This window comes from Salarias fasciatus, chromosome 11, assembly GCF_902148845.1.
Source record: "Salarias fasciatus chromosome 11, fSalaFa1.1, whole genome shotgun sequence".
Lineage (NCBI taxonomy): Eukaryota > Metazoa > Chordata > Actinopteri > Blenniiformes > Blenniidae > Salarias > Salarias fasciatus.
The window spans coordinates 3,175,876-3,203,702 of NC_043755.1; the positions used below are offsets into that span (position 1 = coordinate 3,175,876).

Genomic DNA, 27,827 nt, shown 5'->3' on the forward strand with positions numbered 1-27,827 from the left:
TACTTTGTGTGTCCTTTATTTCTTAATTGCTTTAGTGTGACATTTTTGCAAGCAAAAGGATTCTGACTTTACAAAATTATATCAAGTTCTTTAATGTGCAATGCATTATATTGACGTTGTCATTCTTTTGTACAAATCCTTAAATTTCTCCCCAAACACAAATATCTCTTAACTTTGTGCAAGTATAGTGTATTATGTATATTGCAGAAAAAAAAAAAAAGAAAATACGTGTGTACGTGTAAAACTTGCTTTTTCCTTTTCACATTAAGCCAGGTAATGTCATAGGATGTTGATTCAAATGTGTTTAATTGTTAGAATAAATGCAGTGACTGCAGACAGGCAGTGAGAAGGGGGTCACCTTTCCCTTCTGTCAGGCAGTGTATTTGGAATAAAGTGCAATGTTGCCCTCTGGTGTACAAAATTAGTTATTCTTCCAAAACTTTGTGCATTGCATTGCAGGAGCAGATCATTGTGCCTTCATGTCAGGGACAACTGCAGGTTTTTAGTATTAATTCACTGCTGTTTCCACTTAATCAAGCTTTACTGTAGTAGTTGATCGAGGTCTGATGCATGAACCAATAAAAATAATTGTCTTTGTTACTGTCGGGGCTTTTATCATGAATCCTGATTGCTTGTAAATGACAGGAGTTACAGCCGTCCTCGCTACTTCAACAGTCGGCGCCAACATTTATTTATGTTCTTTATACAGGATATATAAAAGAAATAAATTGGCTTAAATATGCATAAGCAGCACGTGTAAAGCTGTCGCTACATTCCCGTGGATATGGATATGAAGTACCGTAAATCCATGTTGAAAAACACTCTCACAGATGAAAGTTCACAGGTTGGTTTTAATGTAAATGTTTCTTGGCAGGAAGATAAAACTTTGCTGCAGAATGAGTGTGTCTTCTGTCAATCTTGCACTTTATTCAGCTGGTAACATCCTTTAAGTTTTGGAAACTTGCGTTTTTAATGTAATGATTCGATTAAAAAAGAATGGCATCATTCTTTCACACAGGGATGCTGTTGCTCATATTGCAAAGTCCATATTTTCTGTTTCCATGCAGCCCTCTTCACATAGTGTGGTTCTTCCCTCGATTGTTTTTTCGCGGCGCAGTGGGAATCTTGCTCATCGTGATCACATTATTAGCGATGGCATTGGGCGTCCCTCCCGAGGCCTTGGAGCTGTGCTGCATACTGACAATGTCACCGCTGGTCTGCTCTGGCTCTGCACGGCGGAAAAAAGTGTCTCATGGTGGCCTGAGGACAGTGTGAGGGCAGTGAATTATTTAGCAAATCGATGAGTTAAAAAAAAAAAGTGAATGACCGAGTGATGGATGAACAAATTATAGCTGGAGGAAGACAGAGATAGGTGACCGAGGAGGAGGATGTCAGGGTTGATGGGATGAAGAAAAAAACAAACGAGAATGAAGAAAGGACTCGAGTCTTACCTGGAAATTATTAGTGACGAAGCAGTAGACTACAGGATCCATGCAGCTGTTCAGACTGCTGAGAGTGACGGTCAGGTGGTAAACGATGATATGGTGCGGCATGTCAGGGTAGAAATACACCACTACCTACAATGAGAAGAAAAAAAAAAAGACAAGGACAAATGTACACACTAACCTTCACCACTGTACTGAATAAAAACAGTTCATTTTGAAAAGGAAGGGGTTTCTAGGTTGGTTAGTGGATAGAGTGTGGTCTCTAACGTCCTAAGGTTGGTGGTTTGATCCCCCATCTCACCCTGTCCATGTGTCAGTGTTTCCTGTCTCCAATCCTGCGTGGAAGGGTCAAAAGGACTAAGAATGTAAAGCTTTCTCAGACTGTTACCATCTACTTATCCGGTCTAATCTAAACGTGTCCAAACATTTTGAGTGTTCAGCTGAGTTATGAGAAGCTCAACCAGAGTTTCACTTCAGTGCAGTTTGGAACGGGTCATTTGAGAAAGAGAGACGTATGACTGAAATGTAGTCGAAGTCGTCCCCCTGGTCCCCCAAAACCTGGCCCTCAGGCACCAGGAGAGGCTGATCACATCAGGGGATCACTCACCTGTCGGACGTGGAAGGGTGTGAAACAGACAGTGAAGATGATCAGAACTGTGGTCAGCAGCTGGACCGCCCTCCGCCTCCTCTCCCTGAGGGCAATACAGTCACTTATGAACGACAATATGACTGTTCCAGCACTGTGTTTCCTGCTTGTGTCCTTGAATCTACAACACGAAAGAAAGATTTCAGGATCCTTCTTCTGTACCTGCTCTGCTGCATGAGACGGCGGTCAGCCAGGGCCCACATGATGCGCAGCGTGAAAACCACAATGATGACGAGGGGGAGGAAGAACTCGGTGATGGTGAGAAAGAGGAGCTTTGAGAGGCAGCAGCCCGTGTGCTGGAAAGCGGTGGAGAGAAAGGAGTAGGTGACCACAATGGCAAACAGCCAGACTGAAATACACACACACTTGGCCACACTGGAATTCCTCCACCGACGGGAAGCTTCAACCTGTAGGGAAAAAAAAAAAAAAAAAAAACGACAAAAACAAAGCGGCTTTAGATTCTTTCTACCTGTGAAAGGCTGTTTCAGAACTCGAACCACAAGCAGAAACTCGCCTGCACAATCGCAAGGTAGCGATCGACGCATATGCAGGTTAGGAACAGGATGCTGCAGTACATGTTGACGAAGTAGCTGAAGATGTGCAGGTAGGAGCAGGTGAGACACGCCCCTCCGCTGTAGTAGAGCAGGATGCGAGTCGGCAGGGAGAGATTGACCAGGAGGTCGGTCACCGCCAGGTTGATGGTGTAGATCACCGAGGTGGTCTTTTGCTTGGTGCGGACGCAGAAAACATAAAGAGCAAATATGTTGAGCACCATGCCCACCTGCAAAAACAAGAGATACATTGAGTAAGCTTTTTTTTGGGGTATGATATGCAAAAAAATAGTGCATCATGAAATGCTGCTCACCAGGAAAATAAGAGAATTAGTGACCATCAGTGCAATCCAGAGACCGTAGAAGTCATTGTAGAGTCCTTCATCTAAATGAGCCAGTCTTTGAAGGTAGGCCTCCATGCCGCTTGTGTTTGTGGGACTGGTTATTACAGGTGTTGTGAGGAACGAGGTGTTGAGCCAGGATTCGGTGCTGTTGAAGTCCATCGCTGGAGTGACGAGACTGACGATCCACGATGGCGAGGCTGGCGGAAGCTGCAAGGAGGACGCCAGTGAGGACAGGTTAATGCCAAATGACTTGTCAGTATAAGGGTGTGTCTCTGTGTGTGCTCTGATAATAATAATAATATAATAATAATAATGTGATTTTAGGAGAGATTTTGATATTTTTCAGTGGAGCATCTTTGAGCTTCTGAAAACCATTTTATTCTCTTGCACTGAGCCTCAGTCACACAGAGATAAACAAGCACTCATACTTTCTTCTTTACTCTTCTGCCTCAACTGATTGTTGCCTTTGGCATAACTAATTGGCAAAGCCACATTAAACCATCTTCAGATTTATTTAATCCAACTATTTGTTGTTCAGCTATATTTATTTATTGTGGAGGAATACTCTCAGAGGATTTTTCCATTGCATAATAAGAATCAGACTGTGATGACCTAAACCTGATACGAAATGCAGAAATGACATATTTCCAGTCTTTTAATTATTTAATTTTGATTGCATCAAAACAATCTGTGTGAATTTGCCCCATGTGAGTGAGGGTCTTGATGGAGATGGTCGTTTTGTGCCTGTATAAAACCAGTTCTGCTCCCAGAGCTGGACAGTGCATGTTTATTTACTCCCAAGAAAGATGGCAAATTCTTCTTGAAATTGGAATAAACACAGTGGCATTGGGGAAAATGAATACAATCTGTTTGTGTATAGACAGGATATTTATAATCCCACGTTTGGTGTCTGGAGCCTTTAGCAGATATTTACTGGTCGATTAAGAAATCCCACGGAAGCTCCGCGAACCCTGGTGAACATCCTGAAGCTGACGGAGATACCTGTGTACCTGGAACTGTAGATTATTCAAAGCAACACGATGGAATTCATCCTGCTGTCATTTAACAGTCTCATTTTCACAGTTTAGTGATAATGTCCTGCTGTGCACAAACAAATCCTGCTGTTCCCAGAGTCCGTAAGATGAGACTCTGCAGGTAACGCGTCGCCCTTCCCATATGGCGTTTTCAGCTGCGTGCAAACAGGAAGAGGAATCCATCACATGTGATCACTACAGACAGCAGAGGGCAGTCGGCGACGGAGCAATGTCTCTTCGCTGCAAATGGCGAAAACTGTTTGAAAGACAGAGTGAAGATCAAGGTGATTCAAAAAGCTTATTGATTGAATCGCCGCCACCAGGGATTTTAAAGGCATTTCAAATGTAAAGAAATTCAAAGTCAAATGAGGTTAAACAGCACGTCGTCTCCTCCTCCTCCGCCTCGCACGGAGTGTGGTCCGCGGAGAGGCCGGAGGCCGGAGCGCCAACGTCTCCCCGCATGACAAATGATGGTTAATTGCTCATGTGATCTTCAGACTGGAAGAATCTGAGAAGCCCGGCGCTTTGTGTTGTGCATGCTCACTGCTCACAACTAATCTCCCAGCAAAAATAATCATCTGGATGATGAAAACCACAGTCTGCTGGAGCTAATGAGAATAACACGCTTAACTAAGGGTGGGCATGAATAATGTGATTCATCTACATGAACAAGACCAGTCCGTCCACAGAACATTAGGACCGATGAAGGAAATAAATGAGGGGTTTCACAGAACCATCCTCTGATATTGTTCAGCTTATTGGAGCTAGTTCATCATCATTTATGCTGCTAAATACCATTTCAAACCGTGTTCGGCCACTTTCTTCCTCTGGTATGCAACGGATGGCAGAGGATGGGAACTTCTCATGTAACTATATGTATTTTTGTGCATTACCAAAACTACAAGCGTCATATTATCCTCCAACGACGGAAGATGAAGTTAGGTGTAAAAATCACAGAGGATGCTGCTGCTGCACACATTCAGTTAAAGTAAGAACTATTTCTCTTTTATTCCACTGGGATAGGAGAAGTGAAACAGCACAAAGACAAAAGGTAGCTACATTTTTGCCAATAAAAAAAGGATTAAAATCATGAATGCCCCCATAAAACCTGCAGAAACAAAAACAACAACAACAACAACAAAAAAAGTAACTCACTTCAACCTGAGGGGGAAAAAAGGTTGCAGTTATGATTTCAGATAGTAATTAGTTTTATCGAGAAAATAAGGAGTATCAGCGTTGCTCAGTGGGTTTTTGCTCACAACAATAATGAATTAAATAAATTATCCTTTTTTTTCTTCTAATGTGAGTATTGTAGTGGATTACATTATCACCATGGTTACTATCAGTGCAAGAAAAACCCAAAATAATATGTTCACAAAATGAGTTAAGTATCTAACATGTTTTTAAATAAAAACGTATTCTCAATAGACTCAAAAACAACAGTGGTCACACTGAACTTTCAGGGCTTTGAAATCATTAGATGTGTCAATGTGTCTAACGTCCTATTTTCCTTCTTCTTGTGATCAAACCTGAAAAAGCCCGCGTCTCATTCAATCTCAAACAGCAGTAATACAAACCCTGTGGTGATTTCTAAAGTTAATTACATGTAAAGTCTCAAATCCAGTCACCTTTCAGATTATTCATCTCCAGCTGATGCAGATTTTACTTCAACTGAAAAAAAGTCTTCATGCAGCGAGTTCAAAGAAATGAGGCTTTTCTCGATGCTGTAGAAATTCAGTGTCCCTGCCAGTGAGAGGGTCATTTGATCAGGAACAACCTCCTGGAATCCTCTGTGGAGATTTTAGGGGTAAAGTGATGACAACCATCTCCACAGTTTAACCGTGACACTTGAGATGTTTCCCAGAAGACATTAAAAACCTCTGTTTAACCTCTGAGCTACTTTATCATTTTAATAGCCTCAGGGTGTTATGAATACGTTTGTATCTTATCTTATCTTATCTTATCTTATCTTATCTTATCTGAAGTCCAGAGAATCTCTTTAAAGAGACCTTTGCAGATGTTTCTTCAGATTCGTCCAGTTTAGGGTCAAAGGGCGCTGGAGCCAATCGCAGCTCATAATAGGTGAAGGCAGGCTGCCTCTCCATCACCGGGTTCTCACATCCACACCGACCAGCAGTCTAAGGATAATCAATTGTTTTTGGACAGCTGGTGGAAATCAGTTTACTCCATGAAAACATGTACTTTCTGAGATCACTCTTCTTTGAATAGTGAAAACAATGTGTAGCCAATAATTTTCACTAAAGATAACATGCTCTCAGTTAGATGCGTCACCATTATTTCTAAACCATTGTTGCTTTTTTGGTTTGTTTTTTTCCCCAGCATCAAAGACAGACTGATGCGGTGACTGTAAAGTGATATTGAGAGGAGATTGGAGGGCCTGGAGGCAGATCACAAATAATACTGTCCAAATAAATTCCCGCAGCGTGGGAGTCCTGTTTGTCTGAAAGACAGAAATATACAGAAAGGCAGGCAGACAGGGTGGAATAGTGGTGTACAGATCTCATGCTGTCCTGCATCAAATTATAGCTTCACAGAGAAGCCCCTCGAGGCGAGCACAACATTTTGTTGCTGCTATAACTCTAAATTTAGAGACAGTTGTATTTGTGCTCGCAATAAAAGCTTGCAGGGGTCTTCCTTTGTGCCCTAATAGGATAACTTCTTTAAAAGCTTTACTTCATATCACCCAAAACTTTAACAACTTTCAGAAAAAAAATCCCCTATTGTTCAGTTTTCCTTATTGAGATTGATTTATTTTTTGACTTTTGGCATTACGGCTGCACTTTCATGCTCCGATCAGATTTTTTTTACCTGTTGAGAGGCAGGAGGCGTGTTAATCCAGCCACTTTGGTTTCATGAGTGTTGTGTTTGATGATAATGCAGTAGTCCTTAAATCCTCAGTAATGTCATTCATTCACCAGAGTCCAGCGACGCATCCACTTCCAGTGACCTTAATTCTGCCAGTCACTTCTCCATCGTTAACGTTTTAGATTTCCAGACAGAATTTCATTTTCCCTATTGTGTCAGTCATCGTGTCGCCTCTCAGGTCCTCGTGCCCATGAGCTCCGGAAATCAAACTCCCTTCCTCAAATATTCCAATTAAAAAAACATCCTTGTCACTTTGTCCTCTGCTGCTTCGCACTTCGGTTTTTCCGATTTCCCAAATCTCCCTGCGTCCTTCGAGATCACTGCTTCCAGCGTCTCCTTTCTCTCCTCTCTTTCTTTTCCTTTTAGCATAATGTTTAGTTTTTGTCGTCATTCACTGACTCTGCCTTTCTTTCACTCTCTCACACTCTGGATCTTCCCTCAGTTTGGCCCTCAGACAGGAAGTCTGAGCATGTGTTTACATTCTGTGGACACACACACAGACACACACACACACACACACACACACACGTGTGCCCATGTACAGTATACACACACATACACACAATGTGTACTTTCTCACACAAATTATCAAATATCTGCATGTCACTTCTTTTAGAAAATTACATAAACATGGAGAAAACCAGAGTACCCCGAGGAAACACACACAAACGGGTAGAACATGCAAACTCCACACAGACAGGCCCAGGAGGTGTTTCATCCCACAACCTGCTCGCAGTGAGGTGAGATCGCTTCACTTATGTGTTGATAAAATGTTTCTACAGAGTTCCAGAATAAACCACGATGGTCATATTTACATACGATCACACCTTTAAACCGACTGTCTACTGGACATGTAAGTTTTAGTGCTACTCTCCACGTAGACACACAAATAAAAGCCCCAGAAAACATGAAATCTCTAACTTGAGATTCACAGTAAAAAAAAAAAGTACCTGAAAAAAATTAAGTCAAAAATGATAAAGATCATTGACAAAGTACAGTTTTTTTTTTCTTTTAAGCGATTACTTTACATTAATCCATGTTGGAAATTCACACGTGCATTTCTGATGACTTGATTGGCAAAAAATGTATCCATCCGCAGGAATAGCTTCTTTTTTTTTTTTTTAAGTCTTTGACATTAAAAGATGTTTTCCTTTTTGACTACTGAAATGATGAAGCACCGCATGCTTTACAGGTAATTTGTTTGTGTCTCTCTCCTGTTTCTCCTGAAGGAGAGATTTGGAAAGATGTGGTCTGCTCACGTCTCCCGGTTAAACTTTCAAGGTGGAAAATCAGAGATTTACAACACACTGCTAACAATCCAGCATTGAGAAATGTTGAATTGAGACAATCTCCTTCACTACACTGACATGCTAAATATCTAAACTTTTTTTGAAGGATATTTTGCATTTTAAACACATGGATCTAAATAAAGCAACGACTGATTAATCGCCTCACTCAAATGTGGGACTCAGACTGTTTCTTTAACCCAGTTCTCCATCCATCCTGCACAATGAGACAGGTTTGTGTCTCCTGGTTTCCTGTCGACAGGCTCATCATCACTCACAGCGTGTCAGTGTTTCTCGGAAAGATCCGGAATAACGGATGTCGGGAGAAGAGCCATGGATCAACTTTTTACTGAGGACGGACGCAAAGAGAAGAGGCAGGACTGCACCGCGAAGCGAGAAGAGAGCAGGGAGAAGGGAGAGCAGAGTGCAAAGAAAGAGGATATGACCTTATTTTGAATGTGCATTTATATACAAATCAGCGAACACATGACGTGTTTGTGTCTTCAGGTATACAAGTGGTGCATGTGAGGAAACTGGATGGCCTTGGTATTGATGAGCAGCGACCATTTCAATGATGTTTCACTGAACTTTGACCGCTTAGATGTGAAGAATTTATTGATCCTACCCTGAGGAAAATAAATCTGAAGAGAAGTAAATTGAACTTAATTGAATCTGTTAAATCATAAAAATTCATGTTAGTTTCTTCACAGAAATATATCTTGTCCTGAAGTTAAAATTATTTGTTGAAAATACAAAACACTGATTTTTTTTTCATGTAAAATAATAAGTAAGCAATTTAGATCAATCTTGCTTGATAAACATAATCAAATTATGCAAAAATCTGCCTTACGTTTGTTAAGTAGACAAGTTGGATATTTTTATCAGAAGTCATGATCGACATGCTTTGCCCACGGCCAACTTTGACTTATTTCCCACCGCTTCAGACAATTTATTTATGAACAAAGTAAAGACTTAGCAACTCAGACTGCTCTATCAGTAGGTCAGCATTTTCTAAACTTTGACAAAAAACCTTTAGTTTCTTGTTCTTATTTGGTTTTAATTTTTAAGTTCTTAATTGGAAGTTAGAAAAAGCATACTGATAAAAGAAAATAATAGGATTTGGTGTTGCTCTGAGCAGGTGTTCCATATTGCATTATCGTGTATCCTCCACAGTAAAGCCTCCTGTCACATCTGACCATTGTGTAACTGTGTGTCACACTCTCCGAGCGCACACTCGGTACACACAGGCCTCCAGAAACGCTGTGATTTGACTTGGTCCTGCTGTTTAATTCCCTGTCAACCTGACAGAATACAGGTTCACAGCCCTGCGCTCACACCTCTGTGTGACAAAAGTACAGGCCGAGACAGAGAGAGAGAGAGAGAGAGAGAGAGAGAGAGAGAGAGAGAGAGAGAGAGGGGAAGACAGAACATGTTGTTTTGTATCTTTGGATAAATGACAGCAATAGCAGCAAACTGGCCAGATGTTTGCCGCTGTCTTTACTATCAAATTCAGCCCAATCATGATGATTGTGGCTGACTAACTTGTTGCGTCCTGAATATGTGACTTAATCCTGGAATATATTATGCAGGATGACTGTTATCAATATGATGATAATTGTTTCCAATTAGAAAAGTTTGTGATCAGTGAGTGTTTCTCTGATCTCTTTGTCATATAATGACAATCTTTGGGTATTTTTGGGAGATAAGTTTTGCTTCGTACTTGTGGATTTGGGTCCACTGGAGCTTTAATAAAAGCCCTAAACTGTTGTTATTGGATGAAACCCGCAGCGCTGCCAGAAGCCCTAAGGCCATTGTGGAGTTATTACAAAACCAGAAAGAGGAGTCAAGAGTTTGGGACAACGCGGACAGCCAGAGGCGAGACATAAAACATCATCATCACCATCGCCATCATCATCATGATAGATCTGAAGGACTCCATCACCGCCTGGAGGTATTAATTTGTGATTACAGCAGAGCCTCAATGTGGCCTTCAGTTGGGGAACAGGTTGATGTTTGCTGGCGTTGTTTGCTCCGTATTGTTGTACACAGATCAGTGTTAGGCGCTGGAAGGGAGACAGGCTGGGAGGGAGTCACTCCCTGGGTGCACAGTGGGATACAATGTGACTCACGGTGACTGAAAACTGAAAAAGAGCAGGTGTACTTTCAAATACTTGGCGACCACAGTTCCAGACTTCTGGTTAGTGGCAGAAAAACGGCGCACTGAGTTCAGCCGAAAAGCACTGTCCTGAAACATAAACTGGTTAAACTGCCAGAGCTGTGAATGGTTGGGGAGTGCGACTCTGAAATGAGCCGATCCACTTTAACACGTTTCTTCAATTATTTTAACCCGCGTGTCTTTAAGCAATTCAGATATGTGCTGTTAAAATAAGCAATTCAACACAAACGAGCAACTCAGGGGAATAGGGTTTTTTTTGTGTCTTTTCAGAAGGAGAGGCCAATAGGTAGTTGATTGACCTTCGTGCTGCTGTTGAGTGAAAACAGTTTGAAGAGATGATGTGGAAGATCTCAAAGAGGATAAAAGATTAAAAAAAAAAAAAAAAAAAATTGAAGCACACTCCAGGTGTGGTTCACTATTTTAATGGCACTTTAGGTGAGAACACAAACACCAACACATTTCTGGCCTCTTTATAGTCGATACAGTAAGAGATAAAATGCCAGATTAAATACAACCCTCCCAACCATACATTCAATTCTTCTCCTGATGCTGAAACTCAAAATAAAAGAAGACAGAATAAAAGCCCGGTGGCTCCAATAAACTGTCCGTCATAAATCTTCACCGTACCGTCCAACGACACACTTACATCACATTAATATTTAACAAAATTCATCCACAGTAAATACCAGCATGGACAATTTAAGATGCGAAAGACATAAAAGCAGAAAGATAACAACAATCCAACATGATGCTGACCTTCCAGGAACAGATCTTTCAATTTCAGACAAAGTTCAGGCTAAACTGGCCGTCGGATTTTTTAATGAAGTCGTCACAATAAAAATCACCTGAGCAAAATGCAGCATTAATATTATGTACCTTTCTCCCTTAAATCACAGCAGCGGTTCGAGATTTATTATTATCTTCTGAAGCGATCGGCTCCTACTGACTTTTACCGTACCGGACTACGTCCGTTAGCTGCTCTGTAGACTCGTGGTTTTATGTGGTTGTTTGTGCTTGTAAAGAGAAGAAAACTCATGAATGAAAACATGGCGGCAGACGTGTCAAAAAACTTCAGATCTTTTGAATCATTCTAATCTGACGAGACGCTGTATGTTCATCTGATGTGGGAAGCGTGTCGGAGAAGGAGTTCCCAGCATCAGTTGGGTTCCTGTCCGTGGTTCAGGACGTAATAGTCGTGCACGTACATCAGGACGGTGAACGGCTGACCGATGATGATGCTGATCCACACCGCGGCGTTGCCGTAGTTACCGCGCAGGAAGCGGCCAACAATCCAGGCCAGCGGAAGCTGACGAGCGGACAAAAAAATGTAATTAAAACAAACTTAGCGAGTGATTGTGTTTGACTAATTACGGCCTCAGATTTCCGGCGTGTTTTTTTTTTCTCTCTCTCTCTCTGCTTGTTATTGTTTGTTTGCATGACTCAGCACTCTCGCTGCGCATCAAGCAGTTAAAGAGCGACAACAAAAGGCATTTATGCTGCCTGTTGTCCTCACCAATTACCCGAAGCACAGCAAATGCCCCCTGCTATGCTAATGAGGCCATTCATTAAGGTAATGATAGTGGAGACAAGGCCAAACACCGACAACACCTTTAAAGAGCCCCACAGCTGACAAAGGGAACATCATCACCTTGTCTTTATCGACACACACTCACACACAAACACACACACACACACACACACACACACACATACCACTGAAAATAGATGAATAAATCTATATTAGCAGTGATTTGTGTGCTGCCTCTTACCTGCACCATCATGCCCGTGAACGCCCAGAGTCTGAACATCCTGAGAGGAACGCTCACCAGGTACTGACACAAACACAGACAACATTTTATATTTGTTTTATTTATATACAGTAAAACCTGGGAATTTACCAGAGGTGCAGACTCTGAGAGCAGAAAGAGCTGGTTTTGCTGTTTTTTTTTTAGTGCCCTCACCTCGTGGAAGAAGGCCGACAGGAAGAAGACAGCCGATTGGCTGATCATCTTACTGACTCCTCTCCTCAGCAGCGGCTTGTAAAAGTGACTGCAAGACAGACAGAAGCGAGAGCAGAGAGTGAAATGAGGGATAATTTTACGAAAAAAAGGAATGACAAAGAGTAAAAGTTCTGTACGTTTGAATTTCTAAACTATATTACGCCTTTTTTGTGGTTGTTCATGTAGAGCAGTGACAGTGATGGATTGTATGTATCCTCAATTATGTTCTTATTCATTATTACATTATCAGTTGTTCCAGTTTTATAATATACACATGGTGAATTGCTGGAAACATTTCAGCCAAAATGTTTATATAGTGTAGAAATAACAACAAATCAATGATACGTGCCTATATATTCATTATTATAAAATAAATAATGTAATAAAATATCTTGAAACATTTGATTTTCCTCTTGTGCCATAGGCTGAAATGCTTTAGTTCTCTCTCTCTCGCACACACCCAACAAATACACTTGAAACCATATAAATAAAACGTATTTACTTTGTCGAACTTAATACAGCCACAGTCTATTTGCTCCGACCGACGTGTTTGCGGAGCTCGCTGCTGACAATGAATTTCCTACTTCCACTTATTCAGTTACAGCCAAATGAATCAATTTCCCAAATACATCAGCGAGCCTTGTTAAGTCTGCCTTCCTGCATTAAGTCCGCCGCCGCTGTCCCCGGTGCGCAGTCCTATAAATTTCATCGCTCCCATAAAATGTATTAGTGTGCAAATAATTTACCGCAGACACCACTTGTGCACAGGGATGTTCCAGTTCTGCCAGAAATATGTCACTGTCTCAGAATTCCTGGAAAAAAAAAAGTGTCAGTGAACACAATCCTGAACACTACAGGCTCTAATAAGAGACAGTATGCAGTCAAGTTTGCATGTAAACCCGCTCCGATGCACACAGATCTAAACACCTGGTGTGCAGCGACTCCGAGCTGCAGAGATAGCGGCACAGTGAAACTCACCACCAGTCGTTGTAAAACTGCCTGTCCCCGAAGCGCAGCAGCTCAGCTGTGAAGTTCATAGACGAGTGGAAGAACCAATAGAAGAACATCAGCCACAACAAGTGATTTGGAACCTGTAGGGGAAAAATCGACGGCGCGGTAAATAAGAAGAAAACATACTCTGATCAGCCAAAATTCATGACTAAGCACATTAACTGAGCTGCTGCGAAACTCCACAGTCTGTAAGTCTAGTAAAGTTACTGTATATCCTGTGGACTCCCACAGGCACAGTTGGAGATGCCATTAAATGTGACCATGTCCTAAATCAGCTGTCTGTAACCTTTGAGTTTTTTAACTGTCCCGGACTGTTTCCAGAAAAGAGCAGTTAAAGCCTTGGGTGAGTCCCACCGTCTCCAATATTTCATTCATTTAGATTCACACTGAAAACTTGTAGCATCATTTTAAACAATTATCAACACAATGCAAGTGAATCTTAACAACATCTGGATAATTTTTGGTTTCAGCAATATGGGTTCTGTTGTTAGTACTAAAAGTACTCCGCTTTTTCCTTTTCTTGTAACTCACAGCTAATCGTAGGAGTCTTTCAGTCATCCTGGACAGATCCATGTCCTTGAAACAAAAAAGACGTGGAGTTGTAAGTTAACAAATGCACTGCAGCGCTTTGCATCATGGCATGAGTTTCTTTGTCTGCCTTACTTCCAGCGGCTTCATGGAGCTTTGAATGACAGGAATCATCCACTGATGGTGAGAGAATAAAAACACGTTAAATCACTTTCAGGCATACGATGTGATAACCTAATATTATGGTAATGACGTGTTTATAACCACCTTAAATGCTTTTTTCACTCAGACAGCTTTCATTGCTCTAATTGCGATATTAGATTTTACCTGTTGAGTCAGGAAAACTAACAGCTGGATGAAGAACAGCTGGGGAAAAAGACACAAATGGAAAGTGAGGGGAGGCATCCAGGAAATTTAAAGTCATCTTAGTTTTATAGAAATAACTGTCACGGATCAGAACACAAACAAAATATGTGTCGCTTCATGTTTGACATTTTGTCACCAAAATTCTCTGTCTCAACAGGACGATGTCGATGTGAGACATTTCCTCACCATCTCAAACAGTCTCCTCAACAGGAAGCTCATGCGAATACTCGGGGAGCGAGGGAAGTTGAGCTCGTAGCACAAAGTAGGAGCAAAGACAAAGTAGTACATATCTAGACGGAAAGGCAAATATGGTGGTTAGAGTCTTCATAAATTAAAATAAAACACAGGAATAAAACAACGACTTGCTTTACAGGATTCGAGTACCTCTGATGGTCAGGTTTCCAGGGTAACACACCTTGGGTTCACCTCTGTTAAGCTGCTGTGTTGACGGGCCTGCAATCATCATGGACGACTGTCAGTTTCATAAGTCACTGCATAAAAATACTTTAAAGAATAAAAGAGAATGTAATCTGGCAAATAACATATCAATTACTGAGCATCAGCCAAATGAAAAACATACAGTTCATCCAGTGATGCTTTAAAGTTCAATAAAGAGCTGCAGTGACCGCTGACTGCCAGCAGGTGTCAGTGCAATAGCACTAACTCTGTACTGAAAGCATTCAAGAGTTAATTGTCATGTCAGTTACACCCAGAGCATTTTATTGAATAAGTTCAAAGTATTTTTAAAATGCTCATTGTGAGAATTATTGTGTCCAATTAAAAAAAAACAAACAATTATTTAATTGAGTCCTGATTGATCTGATATTGTGAAATTACTCTACAATTATACTGTGTGAAATCTTCAGTGAAGCCAAACAAAGCGTGCGTTCAGGACTTACATGACAGCGAGCGGGCCAGTTTCTTGGCCTTGATGCTGCTCAGCTCCCGGCACCAAGAGTTGACATCTTTGTAAGAGTAGAGCTTCAGGAAGAGAATAGTGTAAACACCGAGAACAAATGTGCCGCCGACTAGAAAAGAAGGGACAAAGTGACGATCTGTAAATGCTGTGATCAAAACAAACTTGTAGTTTAAGAACATCTTAAAAGGAAACGGAGAAGTAGACAAATATAGACTGCAGAGATGAGAGGAAATAAGTCAAGGAAACACACAGATAGTGAAAGATAAAGGGAGAGCAGATGAAATGGAAAAAGTGAGCGAAGCAGAGAGGGAGATGAGAACAAAGTCAAAAAGGAAGGGCGACACAACGAGAGACTGTCACTTGTTTTTGAACTAAAATGGAAAATAAATCATTTTAATCCAGTATTTGAGGAGTCTTAATATGACAAGGACATTCTCACAGCACCATGTTGTTCACCAGCGGAGCTCTTTCTGCGTTGAGCTCTGATAAAACTGTGCCAGTGTTTGTGGAGTTTTCTGGCTAATTGAGAAACCTGATTTAAAGGCAGATTAATAAAAGTATTTAGAAATTAGTACGTTTCTCAGGCGGGGCTGTGTTGAGAATCACCACGAATCACACATGGGGATCGTGCACACGCTTCGTCGCCCGCTTGTCACAAACTCAAAACACAAAACAAAAAAATGATTTCTTGGTCCAGCAGGGTGAGGAGGAGATCAGAACACCTGGCATCAAACCACAGCGCCGCTCCGACATTAACCATCTGTCCCTTCGCCTCAACAGACCGCCTGTCTTCCACAATGGCCACCAGACAGCGGCTGTGAAAACACACAGACGGGGAGCTGAGAGGTAGAGTAACGCAGAAGGGCCGTCAAAAGTGATTAATCTGAAATTATTACTGATTTAGAGGAAAGTCAAAAAACAGTTTGAAACATTTTTAAAAGCTGAAACTGCTTCCACAGTGAAAACACGCAGTTTATTCATCCTTAAGAGACTCGTTCATTTTCCTTCTTATCATTCTAAAGAGGCCTGAGAAGGCTAAATAAAAGAAAAGCTTAAGATTTCCTTAAAAACAAAAAAAACAACCAAAAAACAAAAAACTCTTTCAAAGGTTAATATTTTATTTATTTTCACACTCATGCCATAAAATCCTGTGACTAAAAGTTGCCAAGTTCTGATTTCTTTTTTTGAGGTTGGATAAACAAATACATTACAAAAATGTAACAATTATGGAATCGAGTTAGAAAATTGGGAAAAACATCTGATCTTAAGTAATTTTTTCAGGTTTTGAGAAACTGTAGCTTAGAAGAATAGAATAGACAAAAAAAAACTTTATCTCAGTGGGAAATTCTTCTACAGAATGAACAGAAAAGAATGTAATTATCAAATGCAACAGGAAAAAATTAATAAGCAATATTACATATTAATATGTAGAGGCTTTATGGTGACTAACAGTGGTTTGAGCACAGAAGTAATTAAAGCAACAGAAAACAAAGAAAACATTATTTTCAAAGAGGACTAATAGAGTATTAAGGCCACATGAAGGAAGGATCTGTATTGAACTAGATCTTAATAATTGTAAGATAAAGTGACAAAATATCAATAAAGCTGAAAAAATTTCAGTTTATGTGTTATGAATCTAAAATATATCAATTTAGTTGTGATCTATGCGAGTCTGGTCTTCCTCCACGGTTTTCACAACCTCCGTGTCGGAGTCATCGATTCGAACAAACACTTGTTCAATATATTCATGACAGGTTTATGTACCGTGTGAGTCTGAAGCACAGCTCCACATGATGAGCGTCATGTGACTTCTAACTCGTATAAAACAGGATACACTTCATACACACCCTCCGAGGGTGATTTCCATTAGCGGGCCTCCACAAATCTGACAACTCAACAGGATCTTATTGCGATCATCAACATGTGGATCAGATTGTAAATGAAGGCCGTATTAAATAACATCACAGCTCCTACTGAGCTGTGCTGCATAATTTATAATTCTCAATAACAGTCCACGGGCCTATTACTGTGAACGGATGGCAAAGCGCCGAGATGAATCAAACTGGCAGAAACACATAAATCTACATCCGCACTTCCCCTTTACAGCAAGAAGAAAAAAAAAAGTTAAATACAAGCCGCAAACATGAGACAGTGCAGCCTATTAGAACCACACTGAAACAAATCTATTTTTTTAATTAGTTTTCATTTTAAAGAGTTAAAAGTAAAGCTGGAACGTTTTCACTTTAATTTAGTTAACAGATCGGATTATTTCCTAACGACATTAGTGTCCCTGCAGCTTGAGCAACACCAACACGCTTGTTTCTACATTCTCACACACATACATACACACACACACACACACACACACACACACACACACACACACACACACACCTGCCCTCTGTAATCGCCCTTCCTGTGCGAACAGCAGCGCAGAGAGAACAACAGACAGACAGATGGAGTGACTCCTTTCCTCCGTCGCCTCCCAGTGAGACGGCAGATGAGACGAGAGGAAACCAAAATGGGATTGAAAAAAATTCAAGACGGCTGTACAAGTAAAATCTCTCTCTGTATTGTAGTTAAATCTGTACTAGTCAAAGCTCAAAGAGTAAATGGGCCATGAAGCACCACTGGACGTTAAATATATCACGTTAACGACATGTAACACTCATACTGTGGAACGTTTGTGGGCGAAGTGAGAAACGTGACCTTGACAGTGAAATATTTAGGTTCGTTACACCTTCTGGTATGAAATATGAAATCCTCATTGGTCTTAAAGCCACAGCATGTGAGCTTTAATCACTGACATGTTTATGTCCTGGTTGAGCCACTGTCTATCACAGGTATTGCTGAAAGTTTCAGTTTATGTTAAATATCCAGTCCACTCATGTCCAAATCTGAGACTTTTGTTCAGCAGTGGTGGAGTGACTCACTACACCCCCTTGTGGCAACGCGTGATATGACAAGACTGGATAACTTCAAAACTTTCTTCTCCAATACAATAAGATCATTTTCAGGTTGGACGTGATTGAAAAATATTACAAACTATACCTTTAATGTGCCACTTTGACCACAATTAGAATATTTTGAGGATGATAGCATAATGAAAGTTGCGCAATCACATCCTAAGTTCTTGCATATTGTATGAGAAGAAATACTGCCCATGCTTGAACATTCTTTTGCACATAATCATTGACCTGGCCCCCCACAATTTGTAGCGGAGGGTGAATAAATGCCAGAGGCTGACTTATAAAGTGGTTCATTCACAACACAGTGATATTCTAGTGGACAGATGTGGATTCTGAGAAAAAGAAAAAAAAAAGCCAAATGCTATAACTAATTTAACGACGACTGTAATGCTGCCAAAGAACATGATTTTGTATTTCTCTGAGGAATACTGTGCACTTGTGTGTAATGCATCTCGCCATCACGGGTGAAGTGGATGTTTAGTGGAAGGCAGCCATGATTCCTGTCATGCAGACTGATAAAGACAGAAGACGGTGACCTTTGGATGAGCCCATACAGTAAACCACACCCAGTTTGGCATCACCTGCCTCCCCTCCTCACTTGTTCTTTCCTTTCCTATGTCCTCCTCTGCGCTCCTCCTCCTCCTCCTCTCCTCAGAGCCAGCTGGAAATGATCCAGTCATGACCCACTGGTCCATTACCACTAACCGACTCCAATTATGACTCCGTATAAGAGATGTCTTTTACTGCACTATCAAACTGGTTGACTGTATCTCTGAAGGGCAAGGATATAAATGTCCCCTTAATCTTTATTACACTTACATTATTTTCTATTCCATACACATGACTACATTGTCAACCACCAATGAATGGGTATCGTCTTGCTCCTTAATATAGATTACTACTTTAGTCATCGTTTTGTCGCAGTTATGCAAGACTGCAGCGGGGGCAGTTTAAGAACGGCGAGAAACATTTTACCTGGGGTCACAGAGGGAACCAAAAGGACCACTGCAGCGGGGAATGTTAGCATAATTGCCATGTTAATGCAATGGAGCAGAAATCCCACCAGTTCGCTGAATGAACCCTGCATAGAAAAGAGCAAAACACAGAAAAGGCAACATTTTTTTCCCCGCCGTCAATTCCTGATGGTATGTCATCCCACTTTAAACCACTCTCACCACAGCCGGCCTCCAAGTATCAGATGCAGATTTTGAACTATCATTGACCTCATTCTGCAAGACGCTGATTACAATACAGCATCGAAAAATTCAAATTTCAAGGGTTTGCTTAGTCTGCTTTTGAAACAACCGCGGATCACATTTGGAGTTGTGGTGGCCTAGTTAAGTTGGAAAAAGCTTGTGATGTTCCATATTCATGCCAAACACACAGACAGAGCAGAACTGAATATGCCCTAAATGCAGATGGTGAAACTAATTTCTCATTTTACCATTTAACACTTGCAGACGCAACTGGGGAGGGTCAGCTCGTCAGTCGATTTTAGAAAAATAATCCCTCGTGAGAATTCCGAAAGTGCTTTGAATTCAACAGTCTAGCAAAATTCTTCAGAGCGCTCTGCTGGCTTCGCCGCTCACCTTCGATAGCTGGCGCTCGGTGTAGAGTGCCACCATGATGAACACGTTGGACGCTGCGGAGCACAAAGAGAACAGAACATTTGCAGCAGCACTTTCTCAGCAATAGGATAACACCATTTAGAATATTTTTGTATAACTGGACTGCTTATTTCTTAGAATAACTTCCATGTATTGTCTCAGCTGTAGCCTGGGTTGGTTATGTGTTTTCTCCAGGCATTCGTTTTTCCTCCCATCGTCCAAATGCGAGCATCTTTAAGGCTAACTGGTGATTTTTAATTTTCAGCAGGTGTAAATGTGCGTGGTTGCATCCTGCCCTCCTGATTTTCAGCTGACTTTCACGGCTAAAACCCCTCTCTCTGTGTGTCTCACTGCCGCACAGACTATTCCAGACTCTCACATGATTAAACAGCAACACCTGATGAAAGAAATGAGGCAGCAACAACAGGGCATATGTGTTTCACAGCACACGCCAACTGCTAGACAGCTGAGTGACTGGGCCAGTAGGTAGATGTGGCGCGCGCACGCACGCACGCACGCACGCACGCACACACACACACACACACACACACACACACACACACACACACACACACACACACGATTCATCACATTTTATTCAATACTCCCACTGCTTTTGATTTCCTGAGCTTATATTCAATATTAAGTGACTCTCGCTCTTTCAGCACCTACACTGTTGCATTGGGGATTTCAGAAAATAAATTGATACAAATTGCTTAAAAACGATGTTTTTCTTCATTCAGAACGGTGGCCTGCGCTACATCAAAAGAGCTTATTAGATACCCCCGGCTATAAATACATCTCGAGGGGATCTAATGGGTCTCATTTAATAAGGTGCTTTAGTAAACGCAGGTGAAGCTTTAGAAGTAAAAGACAAGTTGCTTTTCTTTCACAATTCATCCACATTTTAGTGAATTGAGGGTAAATGAAGGACACGTCTTGATCAAAAACACATTTTAGTGCAAACTGTTTTTAAATGCCACATCATTGTGCATTTGAAGCCGTGACAAACATTAATTTAGGAGGTAATCGTGTCACAGAAGTGGTTTTTACTGAAAGGAAACTTACTGATGACTTTAGAAAGTCACTGGTAGGCAGCGTTACCCAGACTAGACTCGGCTGAGCCACGCTGATGACATTTAATTGCAGCGATTGTTACATTTTAAGACCCTAATCAGTCATTAGCATGTCAATCTATCTCCTTCAGAGTGAACACGTGTCCAGTGACAAACTGTTTGATTATTGTCTTGTCATCCATTCTAGTCAGTTCGTCGTGTAATTGTTTTCTGTAATATGAGGCAACATGTAAAAAAAAAAAAGCAGCGTGTTATGACAGGAAACAAATGCCCAGCAGGCAAATCTGTTTTTCATGTGACAACAACCTGATTTCACCTTATCGAGCACGCTCAGTCCACGAAAACACTTTTATTCTTCATGTCAAGATCTGGAGTCATATGTGAATAAGAGCTTTTTAAATTAGAAACTAACCATGCTAACTTTTTATCTGCTTAAGGCCAACAGTATTTCTTGCCATCTTATCAAATTGATAGTGTTGGGAGGCTGAAGCCAATCCCAGCGTAAGTGAAGGCAGCGCGCAGCATTGACAGGTCTGCAGTCCGTCACCGGACAAACACAAAGACACAGGCGGTGACATCTCTCACCGCCATCAGGGCCACTAAATCGCCTCACATGCATGTATCAGGAATGTGAGAGGAATCCCAGGTATGCAGAGGAAACCCATGCAGGCACAGGGGGAACATGAAGCTGCTGCTGAGTTTCAAGCTTTTAAACATACAAAGAAATGCATGTCTGTCCTAAACTTTCTATCTATGTGACTATGGCCATATTCAACACCAAAAACTAAAAATATATCACTATTACCGTTACGGAAAGCACAAAAATTATATTAAAGGTCCAAAATAAAGACGTACAACTGAGCACTGACTGCAGAGAAGATGTCCTTGTTTTCTTCACACAGCACATAATTGAACAAATAAAGCCTGTATTTTAAATTTATTTCATTAATATACTTGTTCACCATTTTTAAAAAGTCTAAACAGCAACAAACTGGAGCTTCCAGCTCTGTTTCTAACCTGTTACCTTTCAACAAATGTCATTGGGAGACACAGTGTAATAAATTTGCAGGTTCTTAAATGAAAAACTTTCCCTCCTTCTAAACTCTGCACCACTTTCCTGATGGACTTGGTGAACTGTGCTCCACTCATTTACTCTGGTGCTGGTTATTTGTGTGTGGGAGGAGGTGCGCTGTGAGTGTGTTCCTTGCTGCAGTGACTGTCTGAATGCCCTTTGGGAATGAGCTGCTTTACTGTCCATGCTACTGTAAACACACTCCCTTCCTCACCTGTCTCCAAGCTATCGCCGGCGCAGTCATTTACCTTAACTACATCTAGCTCTCCGTCACTCCGCCTCTCGTCTCTGCTCTCGTTTCAGCATTTTTCCTGTTCATGAACCCTCTATGCACATTCACTCGCTTTGCTCTCTTTCTTTAGAGGCTACTCCTGTACGGGCATCTCAGGCTCTTCCCTCTCTCTCTCTCTCTCTCTCTCTCTCTCTCTAGTGCTCCTCATCTTTCTCCCTCTCTGCAGGAGCGTTTCACTGTGCAGTATATAGGCCAGGTGATTGTCCCTCTAGAGACACTGCAAGCTGCAACACTGCAGACTTTCACTGATATATACCATAAAAATAAATATGGGAAAAAAAAAAACTTGAGCACACCATGCACCTGTTTACGTGGGGTTTAAATGAGGCAGATCAACCACCTACATTATTCAAGGAGCGAAAGACCTCAGGCATTCTCAGTCGTATGAAACAAGTTTAACGGCTTCATCTGATCCCTGATCAAACTTCCCAGTCAAGTTTCTTAAAGCAGACACAAGCAGGATAATCAAGAGCGACTTTTTGTTTTCCTTGTGACATTTTGAGTGTTTCCACTCAAAATACAATGATATGAAATACAATTTGAAACGGTCAGCAGTAATTTTGAGGCGTTGTATGATGGTTCAACCTACCGATCACCAGGCATGCTGCAGGCCATCTGTAGGGATCGTTCACAAACAAGGAAATCACCTGAATGGGGTCGACCAGAACGCCGTACCTGAAAGGCAAACAAATCCCTGGATCAAAAGCAGAACTCTTCTGGTAAATGTGAGCGCTGATATATTTCAAAGAGTGAGTTAAAACTGTCCCATACATGGACTTTTTCCCCGCAGGGAATATAGCTCAAAAAGAGAAACGACACTATTTCGGTAAGGTATCACAGGCCTGAAATTGGCTCTCCTTTGTGAAATGAAATCTTTATTGTTATGGGACCGAATCCATTTCCAACAGTATTACTAAATGACGAGGATAAAGAAGCTCTATTGTCAATACAGTAATAAAAAAATCTGAAGATAAGTGAAAGCCTTTTTTCACGGCAGAAAGAATCTGAGTGATTTTCTCGAGGATTTGATGTTTATGTCAAACATCCCCTTAATCTCTTCATATAAAAGATTCACTGAATGTAAGTATTGCAGAAAAACCTCTTGGAAAAACTGGTAATAAATAATCTTTCAACAAAATGTACCCACTTTAAGAGGTTTTCTAAGAAGAGTCGAGCGTTGCTCAGCACCTGCAACAAAAAGCAAAGTGTCAAGTCATGTTTGATTTGTTGCACAGTGAAATCGCCCCTTTTCCCTTCTCCTTTACTTAAACGTCTTTCACCTGTCTCTGTCAATTCCTTTTCCTATAAGTGCCTTAACTAGCTGTTTCATTTCACTCCTCTCATGCTTCTTTTTCTCCATAAAACCATTTTGTTCTTCTTTATTTCGCTCTTCTTTTTTTTTTGCCGCTCCCATTTTAACGTCATTCTTGTTATCTTTCTTCCACGCTCCTTGGCGATGTAAATGAAGTGTAATATCTCATTATCCAACACAAAGCGCACACGTTCGGTCTAAATGAAGGAAAACCACCTACGATGAACTCGGCGACTTGTGTTGAAAGAGCAGATTGAATTAAGGCTTTACTACAACTCCCATCGTTTCTGCTCCTGTCTCTGTTCGCTTATGTTGATTTTACTGAGTTCAGACCTGCAAAATACGTTGAGCTTACCAAACACGCCAATTATATTAAAACATTTTACTGTATTTCGGAGAATGTATTTCATATTTCAAGAAAATTTATATTTCACAACCTTCCGATCCTCAATGAGCCTTTAGATGATTAATAATATACTATCTGAAGGACTGCTGGGAAACTTTGATCACTGTTAGGGGCACAGAATCCTTCTTGTTTAGTACCTGTGGGACAACTGCTGGATATTTTGGCAACAAATTATATAAATATTGAAAAGGACTAATTATTGTACGTCTGTAATTTTAATCAACATGCATGCATTTGATGTTGTTGTGTTTTTTTTTTTTTAACCTTGATATCAACTCGGTTATTTTGAGTATTTTCAAAAGATATCTGCTTCAGATGTACTCAAACTTAACATCAAACATTTCCCTTTTAAACCAATAATTTGTTGGAAATTGGCTGCTGAGTGTGGGGCTGGAGGCAGTACGCGGCCTGCAGGCTCCCATTTAGGGATATGTGTTTTAAAGCGTATTTTGATTGAGCAGAAACAAAACAACATCTGAGACAATGTCATGAAGCCAGTCTGAACATTATTATTCAAGGCATACGTATTTCTCATAACTATAACAGTGTTGAAAACATAAATTGTAGCTATATTGGAACAATAAGTTTTTGTTTCTGTTCAGTCTAGTTTTGACTGTTCTCATGTTCTGAGAAAAGAAAAAGGTAAAAATGTCCAAAATTGCTCTGAACTTAAAGCAGATTACCTGATCACACTGTAAGATAAGTCCGTTTTGAGAGTGTTACAGAGTGTTAAGTAGTGAGCGTGGACGTGTCTCAGTGTGCATCTTACCAGCATTACCACACACCAGTTGAGCAATCCTCGATAGTTATTAAAACCACTGGATGAACTCAGAAGGGACTCTTGTCTTTTGTGACAGCTGAGGAAATAAAGCAGACGGATGTCAGACAAACAGAAATAACGGCTCGGACACGTCACATGATGAACGTTGGAGAAGAAGGAACAGTTATTTCTTATGGCCATACTGGTCAAAACGCGCCGATACATTTCTGTGACAAAATGACAAACGCAGGACAACAGCTGCTGCGCAAAGGCTGAGAAAAGTAGCTGGTAAAATAACTGGAAAGTGCACTAAACCATTTCTTTTAAATGCATTTACAGGTATTTTTCTAAAATACCATCACTAATTTATGTATTCCACAAAACATTTTGAAGTGACATCTGTCATATCAAGCCTGTGACACTAAACACTATATAGTGAAGATGGATCTATCGTGGTAATTTCAAAGTATATACTTCTTGATTTACGTGATTTATTGAAGAATCATTAATATTTCTGTTCAAATTGTTACTTTGTGTCATTCTAAATGTATGGATCAAATGTAAATTACCGGTAATTTGCATGATGAATTCAAAACAACTGAGGAAGTGTGCAGGTTTATTATCCTAGTGTACTGTTGTGCACTGTGCCGGTGGTATACTTTCACCTATTTCTGAAATTAAAGATTTTAGATTGAAATGAGACAAGACACAAAAAAACTTTGAATGATGTAGAGTAGGCACAGTGTCTAGAGTCATTGATTTGTGTCTAGTTGTGATTATTTAACAAAAGCCTGTAGTAATTTAGCATCTCTGTGGTAGTTTGGTGATGTGATTCTGCACGTCTATATCTCTCTGTGATAGTTTCTCTGTACAGGCCTTTTTGTTTCACTTTATGGTCATTTTGCACTCCTTTTATGGTCATTGAGTTTGATTTTGCTGTAATTTCGAATCTCTTTATGATCATTTAGTAGCACTGTCAGTCTGGGTCCCTTTACATCGGCCTGTGGTTTGCCGCTATGCAGTTATCGTGTGTCTCTTTATAATTACTTTGAATCTCTTTACAACAGTTTTACACTGTTTATTGTTATTCGGTGCATTTTTATGAATGAGCGTTTCATTAGTCAAGCTGAGTTTTAGTGTCTGTTGTCATGTTTTGTCTCTTTAACATCTGTTTGTGAATTTGAGATCAGTTTCCATCTGTTGCAGTCATACAATTTTGTGGCCTTATTTTTTGTTATTCATTGTGTTTAGTGAATTGGATAAATACATTTGCACTTCCTGCTCCTCAAGTACCACCATCCTGCATGTCTCTTCTGCTGCTACACACCTAATTCAAATAATGAGATGTCATGAAACTCTGCAGATGATAACAAGTCATTCATCTGATTCAGATGTTTTGTTTTGTTTTTTGTTTTTTTGGGGGTGGGGGGGGGGCACATTTAAAACATGCAGGACAGGGGAACCTGGGAAGGACTGAGAACCACACAGCACTGCAGTAAACCTCCAGAGCCCCTGTCCCTGCTCCTTAATTCTGGAAGGTTATATTTACCGTGTTTCAGGCACAGAGCCTCCAGCAACACAGCTGATTCTAATTAGGGGTTAAATATCAGGCTTTATAAGGAACATGGCGATGAAGCTCAGGGGTGCTGAGGCAGGAAGACCTCTGAAACCTACAGGACCAGGACCAGGACCAGGACCAGGACCAGGACCAGGACCTCGAGGACCATCCAAGGCCCTCTAGAACAGGACCAGGCCTGTAGGACCATCCAACAGCGCTGACTCCCATTCAGAATGAATGGAGGACAGCTGACTCCGAATAAACAAAAGGTCGCTCGTGTCCACGTCCTCAAACGACCTTGTTCCCGGCCTGCTGCGCCCCTAAATCTGCTCCTCTCACAGGTAGGGTATGCTTCATCTTCTTTAAATTAAATGAAGTATGCTAGCCTTTAGCTTTTCAAAGCGCTACGTAGAAAAATATTAGCGTGAAGACACTTCTTCAAACTTGACTCCGACTCACTTCATCCATTCACTCAAGTCGTTCCGGTGCCTCCTTTTCTCCGTCTTCGCCGTTGGACGGACCGTCTCCAGCAAATATTCGAGTTTTTTCTCATTATTCAAAACGACGTTTTCCGCCCGGGTGCCAGCGGCCGCTGGGCTCTGCGTGGCCGCCGCGGACCTCCCGTTCGCCGGCTGCGCGCTCCCGCGTCGCCCCGCTGAAGTCGCCCGTCTCCGGCGAGCCTGCGCTGGGTTCCAGTCTCCCATGATGAGACGCGGACGACGAAAACACTACTGTAAGTCTGGAAGAATAAGTGGCCTTCAACTGGTGACCGCCGAGAATAGCATGCCTGTTGCTGCTACTGTAACACACACGCACTCACACACGCAGACACACGCAGACAGGGAAGTTGAACAGGTTGAGAAACAATCCGCCCAAAGCTCAGATTTCCTCAGTTTACAGAGAGTGGGAGTGAATGAAAGCATGACGCACTGAGGAGAAAGCAGCGGCCTGGGCTGTAACTGTAGCATACAGGTGAGGCACACCTACTCCCTACACACCCTGCGCTTCTGCAGGTATGCAGAGGAGAATGCAGGTATAGGGGATAGGGGAGAGCCATATATATTCCTGCTCATGCACATCAGGGTCCTTTAAGAAACTTCCCTGCAGTTGTCTTTATCAAAAGCTCTCTCATGAGCAGATCACTTATTTGTGCTAATTCCTATTGACTTCAATAAAACTGGAAAGTAAGTGGTCAAATTCCATCAGCTGAAATAATAAGAGACTTGATTTTTACATCAAAACCTGGTCAGAGGAAATGCTTCCTTTCATAATACTCTTTTTGTGTTGTTAGAAATAAATCAGGAATGATGACGATGATTGGCTTTTCACCTTTAGGCTGCACAGTAATGTGGTTAACATTCATATGAAGGTTGCATGTTCTCACTGTATGGATTGGTTTTCTCCTCCTCCAGAAGCACGCATTTAAGATTCTAAATTGCAGGTCAATGTGAGTGTTAGTTTGTAACAGTTCTATGACTGTGATGGCCTGACACCCTGTGCAGGGTACACCTTGGTTTTGTCCATCAGATGGGCCGCTGCTCAGTCCAAACTCGATGTGGCAAATGGATTGATACAAACGTGCT

The 27,827-nt window shown here is 41.2% G+C and overlaps 2 protein-coding genes across 2 annotated transcripts; both read right to left on the reverse strand.

Moving 5' to 3' along the window:
* Window positions 1–1,073: 1,073 nt before the first annotated feature.
* On the reverse strand, window positions 1,074–6,944 carry LOC115396427 (G-protein coupled receptor 20-like). The gene is given in 8 exon segments (XM_030102304.1): window positions 1,074–1,244; window positions 1,246–1,260; window positions 1,452–1,577; window positions 2,053–2,137; window positions 2,254–2,498; window positions 2,606–2,872; window positions 2,957–3,193; window positions 6,850–6,944. Coding segments are annotated over 7 exon segments (1,098 nt in total). The 5' UTR covers window positions 3,146–3,193; window positions 6,850–6,944.
* A 3,836-nt stretch (window positions 6,945–10,780) lies between these two features.
* On the reverse strand, window positions 10,781–27,091 carry dgat1b (diacylglycerol O-acyltransferase 1b). The gene is made up of 17 exons (XM_030103571.1): window positions 26,704–27,091; window positions 24,696–24,783; window positions 23,356–23,396; window positions 22,798–22,883; window positions 19,751–19,803; window positions 19,137–19,242; window positions 15,173–15,301; window positions 14,658–14,726; window positions 14,460–14,563; window positions 14,235–14,273; window positions 14,043–14,084; window positions 13,911–13,955; window positions 13,347–13,459; window positions 13,115–13,180; window positions 12,330–12,417; window positions 12,138–12,200; window positions 10,781–11,674 (listed from the first exon to the last, which is right to left on the reverse strand). Exons 1-17 carry the CDS (start codon window positions 26,946–26,948, stop codon window positions 11,525–11,527), a joined length of 1,527 nt encoding a protein of 508 aa, XP_029959431.1. The 5' UTR covers window positions 26,949–27,091; the 3' UTR covers window positions 10,781–11,524.
* Between the last annotated feature and the right edge of the window lie 736 nt (window positions 27,092–27,827).